Source organism: Agrilus planipennis, unplaced genomic scaffold (assembly GCF_000699045.2).
Source record: "Agrilus planipennis isolate EAB-ADULT unplaced genomic scaffold, Apla_2.0 scaffold158, whole genome shotgun sequence".
Taxonomy (NCBI): Eukaryota; Metazoa; Arthropoda; class Insecta; order Coleoptera; family Buprestidae; genus Agrilus; species Agrilus planipennis.
In genome coordinates this window covers 45,305-60,466 of record NW_020438924.1, presented here as the reverse complement: position 1 = coordinate 60,466, position 15,162 = coordinate 45,305, and the positions used below count along the sequence as shown (strand labels likewise).

Here is a 15,162-nt window from a genome sequence, read left to right as displayed (position 1 = left end):
AACATCGACAAAAATTGCGAAATTTTTGATAATCTACCAATTAACAATGAAAACTTGGCGATTTAATTAGCAACATAAACGAAAGACATCAAGAAATAAAGCAATTTGATTAGTTCTTTGTTTTTGAAAAGAACATCAAGGTAAAAAATGACACCGTTTCAACACATCGCATTATATAAATAGTTAACTTACCTCTCCAATTACTTTACATGACCACTAACTAATAAGTTCATAATTTGTATAATTATACGAATTAAACAACTAAAGCTAATTTAACAATATAAAATGTCTTATTCTTATTACGTTGTGATTTACACCTTCACTACAACACTAATATTATTTCTGCACTGACTGCAGCGCTTCGACATGAGGACGGCGAATGGTGATAACAAGCTTTTGACAATTTTTGCGGCAATTTTAAATTAAATTGAAACCTTTGCTTAAATTAATTTTTTAATTTAATAAATATTCAATAAATTAACATAAAAACGGCATTGACACTTTTTGCATCTAACAAAAATCTATTGACATTTCTTCTCATTCTATTAAACAAATAAATAAAACCGAGAAAAGTCAAAATTGACTTTTTATCTAATAATTACAAAAATGGAATTAGATTCCCTTCTGAATACTTTAGAAACGTTAGGTCGATTTGGAAACGTTATAAGTACCGAAGAAAGCTTAATTTTGCACAATTCGTTACTATTATTACAAAACGAAAATCATTTTCGAAAAATATATTTCTGGGGGAGGATTTTTGGAACCGATCGCGATTATTATGTGGCTTATGGTTACGTAAAAGACGCATTAGAGGGTAAAATTTTTTATTACAGTAAAAACGGAGTGGATTGGGGTCTTCTACCACTGCCTACAGAGAATGGAAAAAAATTGACTCCTCTTTGTACAACAAAATTCCAAGGGGATCCTGCGATACTGATCGACCTTTTACTAGAAAAAGATGAAATTGCATTTGGGAAGCCCCTCAAGAAGCCAGAAGTGCGTAAACTTAAGGAAGAGGATCGTCTTTCAGCTACCATACACTTTATAAACGAAGAAGCAACGTTAATACCAAGAGGAGGATTTTTTAAGAGGCCTGATGGAGTAGTGGTTGAAAATTTAAGTTTTGAGGGATTAGACTATTTAGACTCGATCGAATTGAGGCCTTTTCAACATAATAGAAGACCACATTATAAGTGGAACACCAATTTACTGACGAGAGAAGACTATAATTATGCCTTAGATTTTTTGGATACTTTAGACACTGATGTACCTGATGGATGTTGGGTAACTCAAACATGCAATGGGGAAACTATTGCTGTATTGGAATCTTTATATTGGCCTGGATACTTCTTTTATCACTATATCAAAACGCCTAGATATGGATCTGTGTATTTTGGGCATGGAAAAAGAGATTTGGACATTCCGTTTATGCTCCATTCAATGTGAGGGCCATTCTGAGGAAATTCTGGTGAACGTAGTGTTATTCAATAAAAAATTAAAAGACTGATGTTATACAAAAAAATTAATGTAATGTAAGATTCAGATATTAATTAATAGATAAATGGAATACATAGAGCGTTTGTGTGATTCTTATCGGCACATTGAAGGAATTTCAACTTTCTGCTTCTTTCTAGACTCAAATTCTGAAAAAAATTCTCTTATATCCTCCTCTCTGACGACTTTCTTGTTCTCAGCAAATTTTTTTAGGTAATCAGTTAAATTTTCTTTTAGATCGTTGTAGGCAGCCAAAGTTTCCATGAGTGGAATTCTGTTAACTGAATTGAGAAATTTGATACTGTCTTCTTCTACTTTTTGGGCATTTTCTAGGCTCTTGGCTTTTCCCTTTTCTTCATAAGACTGGACAGTGTCTCCTGCATCAATTAGAAACAGAATGTTTTGTTCCTTGTACATATTAAAGCATTCAGTACAGGTGCAGAGTTGTTGTCTCCAGTTCACGTTTGTCCAAAATTTGGCGCAAATATTTTCTGATTTTTCTTTTGGTTTTATACAAACTTTTTCTTCATTTTCAGTAACGGCCTCACCGTCACCTTCATGTTTCAGAGATTTTTCTTTTTCGGCTTCTACCTTATTGGTATCTTCCTTTTTTTCAGTTTCTACGGCTCCATTTTCCTCAATAGGCTTAGTTTCTTCATGAGACTTTATATTGTTTTCTTTTTCGTTGTTTTCAATGATGGCATCATTCTTTTCAGTATTTTCGGACACCTTTTCATTTTCCTTAGCAGCAGAATCCTTTTCATTTTCCTTAGCAGCAGAATCCTTTTCATTGGTTTCATCGATTTTCTGTGAGTCATCACAAGATTTACTTTCATTTAAATCATCTGTTTTTTTGTCTTCAGTATTCTCTACTTCAACTGGAGTATCTCCTGCATCTTTTGGAACTGTAATGCACAAGTTATCGTAGTGCAATAAGAACTGATGTTTTTCAACACAGCTCCTGCATGTCATCTCAGCATAGGAGTTCATAGGTGGAAGTTTGCAGTCCAGGTGTCTAGTATGGTACCAATCTTCACAAATAACACACTGGATCATTTCATCAGATACCTTGTCTTCTGGATCAGGATACGGTCTGCTGCAAGTACAGTAAACACCTGAGAGGAACATAATTCAAAGTTATACTAAGCTTTAAACCAATGCAAAATATCATCCATACCAGAAAAATTCTGGTTGTAGTTGTTCAAAACATTTTCTTTATCTTTGGCTTTATTCAAGTTGCAAGTATTTGCAGGAAATTTGCTGTTACCACAGTCACAACGGAAATTTCTTTTAGTGTACAATTCTATGAGGTCATGTCCATCATGACAATGATAACAACAGGCGAGACAAATACCAGCACGTTTTGAAGGATCCTCTTTAGCCTCTGGAATGCAAGTTAAACAAGCATAGAGAGGTTGTCTCTTCATATAGCCCTAAAATTATATTTTGCGTAAAAGTCAAAAGTTCTCTTAATTTATCAGTGTATGTAATATGTAAATCAATTATTACTTCTGTATAGGTACAATTTTTGTCATCTCCAGCTCCCAAAACAGCATTAGCATCTTCAATCATCTCTTGTTCGGCTTCCAACACTTCCCCCAATGTAACAATTGAGTCTTCACAAGAGTTATCCATTTCTGATAGTTATATTATTAATTAATTTTGGTATTATATGTTTTTTTTATAAAAAAAGTGTAATACAAGTAAACAGTAAATTTTGAAAGGATATTGCTAGATAACTTGATAAATGAAATAAATAATTGGACGTACAAAATTATAAGTAATACCTGATTAATTCCAAATATCACAGAAACTGTAACAAAGAACTTAAACTGCACTAATGTAATAACTATGAGCCGGTAATTTATTAATTTGCAAACCCTCAAAAAATTTTAGAGGTTAACATTAACGTCTTAACGGTTTTAAGTGCGTCACACCATCAAGAACAATAAGAAGAAGCTGCAGAAGGAAGGGCGGGAAAATATTCAGCCCTATACTAGACAATTTTTGCTTTCGTCCCTTTAAATTCAGCGGTGACTTGATTTCATTGATTTGAATTCTTTTTTGTTTTTTTTTTTTGAGATTCTAACACTCGTTTTAAAAATCATCTTTTTTTATTAAGATAGAAGTACAAAAAGTAATGAAAGTTATATAATTATATTGACTTTTTTGATAAGTATTTATAGAAAATATAAAAAGTAAATTATTTCTACTGAATGATTTTTACATTATAATGTTAGTTTATTGATTTTATAAGCTTCGACAGTCGCAGTCTTTTCCCATGACGTGGATGCGCAAACAAAATTGATTTACTTGTTCTTGGACAAAACCAAAATTCCACACATTTCGTACCTAATTCGGTTAATAACCCTCATACCACCCCTTGCTTAAAGTGAGTATTGTTATGTGCTACTTTTATAACAATAAATACTATAAATAATTTTCTTTTTGTTTGGTATTTATGCATGACGAAGGAAGGTGAAGGATTATAAAATTTTGCGAAAGATAAAGAACAAATAATTATTTGTTGCACTTTGGTATTGAATTTTGATTTTACCCGTTTTGTTCGAAATGTTGTAAAAGCTTTGGAGCGTTCTTTTAAAATTTAAAGTAGACTTTGTAAATTTGCCAAGAGAACACGTAAAAATTCAGTCGTGTGTAAAGCCAATGATTTAACAGGTGGTTCATTCAAGTTTTCTTAGCCCATTCATTTTTTTCCTGCATAAACAAAAGTGTTAAAAGTGTCCATTTTTGTTCATAAGGTGGAAAAATATGATCATTCTGCTACTGTTTTGTTTTTCCAACGGAATATGGGGCTATTTTCCGTCAGGAAAGGTAACGACTTGTAATTTACAGCGTATCTATTACAATTTTCCACAAAAAAATTTTTTTTAGGAAGCTATGTTATCGGACCTTTTTTTACGCGAAGTATTCAATAGAATGGGGAAGGATATGAACGAAAATAACAATTACTATGAGTTTTCTGACAATCTTTTGGGACCTTTGGATGCAAGATCATTGAATCGAGCTGTGGGTGATCTCGAAGACGAACAGCTGCTACCAGTCAATTACAATCGTTTAGGGTCAAAGGGAAGAATTCATCCCAGTCTAAGGGATCAGGAGTTTTTACAGCACAGCTCGTTGTGGGGAAGTCAGCTTATGTCCGGTGGTGCTGGGGAGGGAAAGCAACTTTTGAGACCCGAAGGAAGTGTTAAGAATAAACAGGAAGTAAAAACGGACTCGACTTTGCCAGCTTATTGTAATCCTCCAAACCCCTGCCCGATAGGATACTCAGGTACGTGAAATGATGTGGAGTTATTTAGAATATTTCGAAAATTCTTCCAAAAACTTTTACAACCAAACTGATATCTATTGAAATTTTTTTTTTGTTTCAGCCGAACACGGATGTCTGGAAGAATTTGAAAATAGCGCATCGTTTAGTAGGAAATATCAGGCAGCCCAAGATTGTATGTGCGATAGCGAGCATATGTTTGATTGCCCGAATCCTGTTGTGTCATCAGGACCAGACAATTCCGGAATTGATTCTTTCGATCCTTTAGAATTCAACAAGTTCCTCGAAGGTGCTATACAGGTCTGTCTATGTGTACGTCTGTTGTTCAGAGGGTAGAAAAAAATAGATAATCGCGCTTAGTTTCACTTGTTATCTACGATATCGATTGTAATTTTTGTTTTATTGTTTTATATTCCAGGATGCACGTGGCTTGCAACATAAAATTGTTGCAAAGAAGGGCAAGGTAATAGATTTGTTATAAAACTAGAGGATTTGGTAGTTGTTTTCTTTTTAGTTTTACGTAACGGGGTATTCAAATATTACGTAAGCATACGTAGGGGGTTTAGGGGTTCAATTTTTAAATCTTACACTGGATAAGAACTATAAAATATCTAACGTAAAATAATTGATAATTTCAAATTATTTAGCTTATTGTTCAATTTTCTAGTTAGCATATTGTTTATATCTTGCCGGATGTTGGTTACTTATTTATATAGCCGTCGACTATTCTTGACTATTTCCGGAAACTTCCCGTAAGTTCCTTTGTCTTATTCGCTGTTTTACTTATGGTTCTACAGTTACTCAGCTTAAAAATAGAGAAACTTTTTAATCTCGAAGATAATTTGAACGATTTTAATAAAAACTTTTTAAAAACATATTATGTCTTATCATTTGGAGAAGGGAGTAGGGTGATCTAAAATCAACAAAATTCTGCTTACGTAATACTCAAAAACTCTCTAAATGGCGAGAGTATCTATACATATGTGCAATGATGCTTTTGTTTAGCTTTTGCATTCAGGAATTTTCAATAAACCATACATAACAAAATGATACCGAGGTTTACGCTATTCTTTTGTTTATTTCTTTGTAATCAACTGTTTTATTTTTTAAAAACAATTGCTAATCATTCGTAGTTTAGTAGCTTAGCAACTAAACAATAGTAGAACCAAAAGAAAATGCATGCAGAGTTTCATTAAAAAGAAAAGGGAATACATTTAATATTGTTTGATACCATTTTCAAGTAGTGTAGAATGCCTCTGAGGTAATTGAAATTTTCAGTCCCCTTTTCCCTCGAAACATTATTATTAATGTATATATTAAAAAGTTCAAAGCAATACGGATTAACAAATTTTTTCGAATGAATTTTGAAATTTATACGTTGAGAAATCTAAGATAACGAATTTTGTAAAATTATCTACGGAACAATAAAGCCATGACTTTAATACATATTTCGAAAAAAATAAATTAAAAATTGTGAACCAAACAGAATTGTAATTATAAATTCAAATAATAAATAAAGTTTTCGAAATTGTTGTACTCACCAAAGTACTTGTATCACAGGTAGGTACGGAAACATCGGAGTCCTGTAACAAAAAAACGAAATTGTTAGGGTAAAACTAATTATGATATAAATAGAGATGTGATTTAACATATGGAACATAAAGATAGCAAAATTATATCTCAATCACTTCAAACTGAAAAATATGAATCATCTCAATCTTTGCAGTTGGTGCAAACACCACTATTAGTCTAGAAAAACTCCAATACTTAAGAAATGAGCAAATGTCGTTAAGGTTTTCTTAAAAAATATTTTATACTTAANTTGAAAAAAGTATTTTGAAAATACGTATTTTGCATTTAGCATTTAAAATTCAAAAGGGAAATCTATTTCGTATTTTACATTTGAAATAACAAATCAAAAAAGTATTAGCATTTTGTATTTAAAAACTTTTAAAAAACCATTTTGCACATCTCTAGATATAATTTATTAGGTATAACATTGATTATCATTTTGATCGATTATCCCTGTGGGGCCAAAATTTGGTACTGTTTCTTTACATTAGCTAGGCACATGTTACGTGATTTCTTTCTAATAAATAATCGAATAAAAAGTTAGAAATCATTTGTTTTTTCAGATGGAAGCAAAAGAAAATCCTTTCTTGGTAGGTGAACGTCTACCAGTGGCTGCCAAAAAGGGTAACAACGTAGTTTTCTAAATCACTTGACCATCTACTTTTAATAACAAAAGTCTTATTTAACAAACGAATTTCTGAGTGGTAAAAAATAGTCACTTGTTGTTGTGCCAGTTTCTTATTTTTTATAACATGAAATTCCACAACAATAAATATTGATTTATCGGAATAAAATAATAAATGCTACACATAATTGAGGCTAAAACATTGACGACTTGGCTATGGAAAAGGATTAAGATTATTGAAGCTACTATCTATTTCATAATAAATAGTTAACATAGGTGAATTATATTGAAACCCCTCTCCACCCTTTTGGAATTTCTGACACCGTACACCCTATATATATACGCACAGAACACCCAGACCTAATAATAATAATAATAACGATAATGATGATACCTAATAGTTGTTTGTGAAAATATTTTAAAAATTCTTCACTGTCTAAAGTAATAATAATAAGGGATAGATGAAGTTTCGATGTTGATTATCTATTTAATTAATTAATTAAATAATAATGATAAGCGGTTTTTATATCGTTGTATATTGCGCAAACAGACCCCATACTTTTAAAGCAGAACAAGAAATGTGTGCGCTTTTCTTCTATTAATTGATGTCGATATTGTAATAACAAATGACGCCAAAACGTCTTTTGTTTCTCGCGCGATTGTCGAATCGTATTTTTTTGCATCTTTTTCTCTGTCACGCAAAAAAGTCGGATTCGAAATTTGTCGTTGTTCTCTCTCTCGCTTCTGACATTCTTCTTTTTATAATTGTTGGATTGAGAGACCGGATAATAAAAAGTTCACGAACGATGCCACGTCAGTTTCAGTTGGTGTTCTTAGGCCCTATTGATTTTCGAATTTGTTTCTTATATGGTCCGGAACTTTTGACGAAAATTGGCTGTTTTATCAAACGTTTCCTACCACCATTTAAGAACTGATAACAAAATCATAAGCACCCTCTGAAATTGTCTAATCGATTTTTCACCAAACGACGTCGTATTCAACGGCCACTATGCAATTTCAAATTATAAAACAACAGCGTTTATGATGTTGAATACTTTTGAAAAAAAAACACTATATATCGTATAATATAACACATAAATATAATAGCAGTGGTTATATAGTCATTTCTTGCTGTTATAAGGCATATAATAATGTTTGAGCTTGTTAACGTAAATGTAGCCTTTACAGAGATGTATGTTATCTTAAAAAATATAAGATGTTCTTTAAATCATAATTATAAAGAGTAATGTACTAGCATGCATGCAGAATGTTATTCTGTGCGGCTGTTGTTCTTCAATCTGTGTTCTCTTTCTAAATGGAAATTTATTAAATAAATGTATTCTCTTAAAGCATACTAATTTTTCTATTGTGTATGTCTTTATTTGTTATCCCTTACCTTTTACAAAACCATCAACAGAAAATGCAAAAAAAAGAAAAAAACACGAAATTGGTAAATTTTTATATCAAAATTTATATTTCGGTTTTTAGTTGTTTTTTTTTAACAAATTAAAACGAAATTTTATTGGATATTAGGAAATATAAAGGCAAAAAATGTGAGTTCTCAATTTTTTGGATATAAGGGAAATTTTTGTAAGACAATAAAAATTATAGCTATCCAAATGACATAATAACTTTCTTTTGTACTCTATTCTGGGGAAAAACCTTTAAACTCGATAAAACCCGCCTTAACAAAAGATTTTTGTATCTAATACTTCTTTTGTTTTAATAAGGTAATCTGAAAATTGTTTTTATTGGGCTTTTAGATAGTGTAGATTTACACCATCAATTTTTGCAATCAAATTTTTCTGTTTGCAGATGTTTTAGTAAGTCGTCTTCTTTTTTTTTTTAATGTGAACTAAAATAAAACTTTCAATTAGGTTTGATTGCTTCATTTCGATATTAGTTGTTGCATTTTGTTTTGAACGTGCAAATAAGTGGGTAAAACGTGTTCAATAAACAATTAAAACGTATGTGGTTGAAAATCATCTTTAGAAACAGTCACTTTCTTACCATAAAATAGTAATAATATAAACAACACGTCTAACAGAGTTAGGTGGGTTTTTGTGGGGGTGGTTCATGTCGCTAGGTTTTAAATTGCAAGCCAACCCATCTCGTTCTGTTCATTCAATACTTTTACCGCCTTAAGAAAACTTTGCTACTTTTACTAAAAATAAAATCTACCCCTAATTGATCAGTAATAAGTGTATAAATATACATTATATCTTTTGATTTACGTTCTCAAAAGTGAAAATGTTTGGCAAGGTAAGTAAGTAGAAAATAAGACTAATATTTTTTTTTATTTTGTATGGTGTGCTTAAAGTTTTATAATTTTTTAATCTAAACGATAATGGGTAACAATGATGCTAAAAAGAAGGGTTAATATTTTAGGTACCTCAGTATTTAAAAAAAAATATTTGTGGTAAATACTTGATGAAATAAAAATTTGTCCAATCTAGAAATAAATAAATAAATGAATGTAAGTACTTGATATGATATGACAAAAACGTTATCGAATTCTGGACATACTGTCTATACAGCATTGTGTAATAAAAACAAAGGAAATTAATGTCAGTTTTTGTTATAAAAATGATCTTCGAAATTATTGTTATTAAGTAATCGATTGAAAACAATGGGCACACGATCCTAAGCATATAATGGGATCTTTATGTCATTAGGTGACATCATCTACCTTGTATGCAAACTATGATATCAGATTTAGAATTGTTATAAAAAAAATCAATATATTTTTAACTGCACATTAATACACAATATATCTGGTTACCAGTTACTCCAAAATGCTACTACATAGCTTACTTACATTGTGGTAATATTAAGGAATATTCCTTATTTTTACTACTGTAAGGGTATCGTATTTAAATTTTGTGTGTGTCACATTCGGCATACCCATAATACCTTTCCGAATTAGTGGATTATGTCTTTGTATATGAGCAAGTACGTGATCTGAATGAAGATTTAGGATTATTTTCCTGAAAAGAAGATGGTTCTCCCTTTCAACAAAAAAAAAAGGAGCAATAAATTTACGTCACTGTTTAAATAGTTAAACTATTATAATGTTAATTAGTCAAAGACGTAATAAGAATATCAGAAATAGGATAAAACATGTCTGACTAACTATTCAAAAACGTCACCTATTTAAAAGTGAGATAAATCTTTTGCAAATCAGTCTATAGTCAATGTTATTGGGTAATTACGTGAAAAGATGTTTATATTTTAATAAATAGTCCATGCGTTTTTTGAGGTGATTCATGACCCGAATGTAGGATTTTGGTTTATTTTAAAATGAGTATGCGAAAATGAAGAAAGAAACTTCCGGTTTACAAATCAATAATTTCGTTAAGTCTTATAAGTAGGTAGGAACTAAACATCTCCAGCGGAAGTGACATAAATTTTTTTTAAATTGTCATTACTTTTCAATGCCTAGTAAATACTTTTTATCTCCCAATAATTTTATGAGCGCTTTTCTATGTCTAAATTATTTCATATATTTTACATAAAATAATGCCAAAAAGTACTTTTTCGACAACGAACCCGAAAATGGTTAGCACCATTACATTACACGTACCCTTTTACATAATTATCTTTTCTCGAAACCAAATATATACCTTCCATCTTCTAAGAATTCCACGAGCGCCTTTTTTGTGTTTTAATTATTTTATAACAAAAGATTAATACCAGAAAGTACTTATTTGGCAACTCACTCAAAAACTGTTAGCACCACCAGATTCTACGCACTTTTTTAGATATCTACACCTTTTTATAGTTTACCAAACTCTCTTCATTTCAGAGAAATTCGTGGAGCGCTTTTTTATATTTAATAAATTTTCATTATTTTGGCATAAAGCAGTGCCGCACGCTACTTTTTTGAAACCGCACTGGAAAACTAATGGTACCATAAGATTCTACGCACTTTTTTACATGCTTATTGCAATTTATAGTTTACCAAACACTTTTTATTTCAGAGAAATTCAACGAGCGCTTTTTTACATTTAATAAATTTTCATTATTTTGGCATAAAGCAGTGCCGCACGCTACTTTTTTGAAACCGCACTGGAAAACTAATGGTACCATAAGATTCTACGCACTTTTTTACATGCTTATTGCAATTTATAGTTTACCAAACACTTTTTATTTCAGAGAAATTCAACGAGCGCTTTTTTACATTTAATAAATTTTCATTATTTTGGCATAAAGCAGTGCCGCACGCTACTTTTTTGAAACCGCACTGGAAAACTAATGGTACCATAAGATTCTACGCACTTTTTTACATGCTTATTGCAATTTATAGTTTACCAAACACTTTTTATTTCAGAGAAATTCAACGAGCGCTTTTTTACATTTAATAAATTTTCATTATTTTGGCATAAAGCAGTGCCGCACGCTACTTTTTTGAAACCGCACTGGAAAACTAATGGTACCATAAGATTCTACGCACTTTTTTACATGCTTATTGCAATTTATAGTTTACCAAACACTTTTTATTTCAGAGAAATTCAACGAGCGCTTTTTTACATTTAATAAATTTTCATTATTTTGGCATAAAGCAGTGCCGCACGCTACTTTTTTGAAACCGCACTGGAAAACTGATGGTACCATAAGATTCTACGCACTTTTTTACATGCTTATTGCAATTTATAGTTTACCAAACACTTTTTATTACAGAGAAATTCAACGAGCGCTTTTTTACATTTAATAAATTTTCATTATTTTGGCAAAAAGCAGTGCCGCACCGTACTTTCTTGAAACCGGACTGGAAAACTAATGGTACCATAAGATTCTACACACTTTTCTACATACTTATAACAATTTATAGTTTACTAAATCCTCTGTACTTCAGAGAAATTTAACGAGCGCTTTTTTACATTTAATAAATTTCTGTTATTTTGCCATAAAGCAGTGCCGCACGGACTTCGGACTACAGATTTTCTTACTTTCCTGCTAATGAAATTAACAAATCCTCTTCAAAGTGCAATGCCAAATAATTACCTTCCGGTATTATTTTGACTAAAATATATAAAATAGTTTAAACATAAAAAAGCTTTCGTGAAATAATTAGAGAACTGTTTCAGAATGCGTTGTCAAATAAGTACCTTCAGATTTTGTATATTTGTGGTAAAATATATGGAACACTTTAAACAAAAGAGCGTTAGTGAAATTATTGGGCAATGGAAAGCATTTATTAAGTTTTGAGTGTAATGAGCGATATTTTGCGCAATCAAATTTGAAAAATGGTTAAAACAGGTATATAAATCTTTCCCTACGATTTCGCGAAATACATTTCACGACATCCTGCCGCGCTTAGGTACATCGTAATTTTTTTAAATTAGTTTGAACCCCTAGGTATGTATACGTAATGAGCAAAATTTTCAAGCCAATAATTTGACAATTGGTTAAAAAGGACCTGAAACTATGAATCCTTTCGTTCAACATCGCAAAATATCGCAAGAATATAAAACATATTTAATACAATTGAATATTTTGACCGATAGCATCTATGTAATATTCATATTTTTGTTGAAATATATTATATCTCCCTATAATTAGTAAGGAATGTACTTTAAAGAATCTTGTTAACGTTTCAGTGGGGACCGTTTCTGCAAATCGTACTAGTGGGGGTTGCGCTGCCTGTTTCGAGAGCCAAAAAAACAGAAGACTTCTCAATAATGGAATTAATCAATGTAGAGCATGTACAGAAACTTTTAGAAGACAGAAAAAGAAACTTATCTTCGCTGGAAAAGCAACCACGTCAAAACTACTATTACAAGAACGAAATAGAAGAATTGCAAACAAATGTTAACGTAAAAAATAACATGTCAGATAACAAAAGCAATTGTAAAAACGTACCGGTGAAAATTTCTTCAAAATCAGATTTACTAAAAGGTATGAACGGTAGAAAAATGTTAAAATCATCGAAAAATGCCCTTCTAGTAACCAAGAAGGAATACCTTCAAAAGGATTGGTGTAAAACCGAGCCCTTAATACAAAGAATTAAAGAACCAGGGTGTTTGGCTAAAAATATAATTAACAAATTTTGTTACGGTCAATGTAACTCATTTTATATACCGATCTCTTCAAACGAAGAAGAAAAGGTCCCGAAGGAATCGGCCTTTAAATCGTGTTCCTTTTGTAAACCTAGAAGAACCGTTTGGGTCACAGTTTTGTTGCGTTGTCCACAAAAAGTTCCACTTTATAAGAAAAAAAGGGTAGAAAAGATTAAGCAATGCAAATGTGTTGGTATAGAAGCGAATTAAAATGAAATTTTAATCAAGATATATCGTATCGTATTTGTACGAAAATAAATAAATTAAATATTAACTACTTATACATTAAGGATAGTGAAAATTAAATAAAAAACCTTTTTAGTTATGTATATACGAATATTATTTTATTGAAATAGATGCTAAAAGTATTGCATGTTTAATAAAAATATAAAAGTAAGTAGATTTAGGCGAGTAGTACAAAATACAGACGTAATACAAATACAGTCTTTCTAAAAAAAAAGAACATTTAAACAAAAGATACAAAAAAACAGAAACTAAAAGGAACAAATGCCATAAAATATATTAATCGATTATTGCTGATGTTCATTTTTCTTTGAATTTGAATTAGAATTTAACGGACATTCTGGACATTCAGTAGATTGTTCAGGTGTTTCTGAGAAAGGAATTCTTGTTTAACGATTGACAAGAATAAATTACGTTTTATATGTATTCTTACCAGTATTATTTGCGTTGTGTTCGGGATGAGGATGTAAAATTTGGTTTACTTTATCAACAGCAGGTTGTACGATGGGTTCAACCAAGTGATAAGCGGTTTGTACGGCAGGTTCGACTACGTTCTTAGCACTTTGAACGGCCGGATCAACAATATTTTTGGCCGATTGAATAGCAGGTTCGACCATGTGTTTGGCCGTTTGTATTGTTGGTTCGACGGTGCTGTACACATTTTGGACTTTCGGTGTTACATTATGATCTATGTACTCTTTTGTGTTGTTGTAAATCTGTAATAATATCTAAATAAATCTTATTAGTCATTTTGGATAGCGATAAGCGTTACATTATTTTTGAATTGCACTGTACTTAAAAACGTATGTAATGTACAGTGCTCATCAAACGTTTTGTGAGATGCGTATTGATACGAAATAGCTATAAGCGATGTAAAAAATAACGATAAGGAGGTTACATACCTCTCCAGGGGGTAGTTTTATGGCGGGTACTTTAGATTCGACGTAGTCTAACCCGCTGCAAAGTATTTCGTCTACTTTTTTGATTGGGCCTTCTAAAGTATGAACCACAGGAGATGTAATGGGTTTACTGACTTCAATGGCCTTATGAACTGTATTTTCAGCAGTTGATAAAGTCCAGTGTGTTACAGTGTTGTAATCCTTTAATAAAAAAGACTTTCATTAAGTTTTATTAACTTACACCATTGTAAAAAGAGATAAAGTTTGTCTTTATGGGAGGAAATCTACAAAATTATCTTTTCATTAAAAAGAAAATATTTTAGATTTATATTAAAAACGTTTAATTTAGAATTTAACATCGTCATTAATATCTTTTTAATCGTTGATAAAATTAAATGAATATGTGAATAGTCCTTCTGATTTTTCGCAGTTTTCATGTTAGAGTTTCAGTAATTACATTGCAATCAATTAAATCACCAACGTTTCTGACAGGATTTTATGTTCGAATCAATGTTATCGATTTATTGATACGTGAGTATAGATAGACGACAAATATTTCATACCAATTACTGTAAAATTTTTATTGAAAAAAAAGTTTTTTATTATCTATACGCAATTACCTAATATATTCAACTTTTACTCCTAGAAGAATAATTAAAGAATCAAATAACCGCGGGGGAGCTAATTTAAAATAAAATACAGAAAATTATTATTTACCTTTATTTTTTCGTAAATAGTTGTAGCCGTTTGTATGGTAGATTCGACTACAGGAATTTTTGAAATTCTGTTGACCGATTCAATTGTAATTCCATCGTTGCCAGCGGGGGCAGGTGAGGCTGTAGCAGCAACGCTTTCAGACTGGTTTGTCGAAGCCATTATAGCTAGTTGTTCTTTATCTGGAAAAATATTTTACAAATTGGCATAGAAAGCAGTAAATGAAAAACAAAAAAAAAAATAAAAAAAAAAACCAGGGCCGAC

General features: G+C 31.1%; 5 protein-coding genes across 8 annotated transcripts in view; 3 read left to right on the top strand and 2 right to left on the bottom strand.

The window, feature by feature from the left end:
- Window positions 1-192: 192 nt before the first annotated feature.
- Window positions 193-1,467, top strand: LOC108740191 (radial spoke head protein 9 homolog). The gene has a single exon (XM_018474412.2). It carries the CDS (start codon window positions 607-609, stop codon window positions 1,444-1,446), a length of 840 nt encoding a protein of 279 aa, XP_018329914.1. The 5' UTR covers window positions 193-606; the 3' UTR covers window positions 1,447-1,467.
- A 42-nt stretch (window positions 1,468-1,509) lies between these two features.
- LOC108740188 (putative E3 ubiquitin-protein ligase UBR7) lies at window positions 1,510-3,503 on the bottom strand. Its single transcript, XM_018474407.2, has 4 exons — window positions 3,282-3,503; window positions 3,004-3,131; window positions 2,672-2,927; window positions 1,510-2,609 (listed from the first exon to the last, which is right to left on the bottom strand). Exons 2-4 carry the CDS (start codon window positions 3,127-3,129, stop codon window positions 1,591-1,593), a joined length of 1,401 nt encoding a protein of 466 aa, XP_018329909.1. The 5' UTR covers window positions 3,130-3,131; window positions 3,282-3,503; the 3' UTR covers window positions 1,510-1,590.
- A 237-nt stretch (window positions 3,504-3,740) lies between these two features.
- Window positions 3,741-8,332, top strand: LOC108740192 (neuroendocrine protein 7B2). Of its 2 annotated transcripts, XM_018474413.2 has the most exons (6): window positions 3,741-3,886; window positions 4,257-4,329; window positions 4,390-4,789; window positions 4,890-5,086; window positions 5,205-5,249; window positions 6,922-8,332. In XM_018474413.2, the coding sequence occupies exons 2-6, from the start codon at window positions 4,267-4,269 to the stop codon at window positions 7,000-7,002; spliced, it is 786 nt and encodes a 261-aa protein (XP_018329915.1). In that variant the 5' UTR covers window positions 3,741-3,886; window positions 4,257-4,266; the 3' UTR covers window positions 7,003-8,332. The 2 variants fall into 2 exon arrangements, with proteins under 2 accessions (XP_018329915.1, XP_018329916.1); XM_018474414.2 differs by lacking the exon at window positions 5,205-5,249 and having other exon boundaries at window positions 3,744-3,886.
- Window positions 8,333-9,132: 800 nt separating this feature from the next.
- LOC108740174 (gremlin-1-like) lies at window positions 9,133-13,252 on the top strand. The gene is made up of 2 exons (XM_018474381.1): window positions 9,133-9,245; window positions 12,584-13,252. The coding sequence occupies exons 1-2, from the start codon at window positions 9,234-9,236 to the stop codon at window positions 13,250-13,252; spliced, it is 681 nt and encodes a 226-aa protein (XP_018329883.1). The 5' UTR covers window positions 9,133-9,233.
- A 112-nt stretch (window positions 13,253-13,364) lies between these two features.
- Window positions 13,365-15,162, bottom strand: part of LOC108740193 (perilipin-1) — a 2,716-nt gene continuing 918 nt past the window's right edge. The window contains exons 2-5 of one of the 3 annotated variants that reach the window (XM_025973990.1): window positions 14,902-15,080; window positions 14,188-14,385; window positions 13,719-14,013; window positions 13,365-13,655 (exon numbers count right to left, since the gene is read on the bottom strand). In XM_025973990.1, the coding sequence (XP_025829775.1) occupies window positions 13,573-13,655; window positions 13,719-14,013; window positions 14,188-14,385; window positions 14,902-15,060 (735 nt within the window). In that variant the 5' untranslated portion in view covers window positions 15,061-15,080 and the 3' untranslated portion in view covers window positions 13,365-13,572. Of the gene's footprint in view, window positions 13,670-13,718; window positions 14,014-14,187; window positions 14,386-14,901; window positions 15,081-15,162 lie in introns of all 3 variants that reach the window. The other 2 variants (XM_025973991.1, XM_025973992.1) reach the window with 2 other exon arrangements.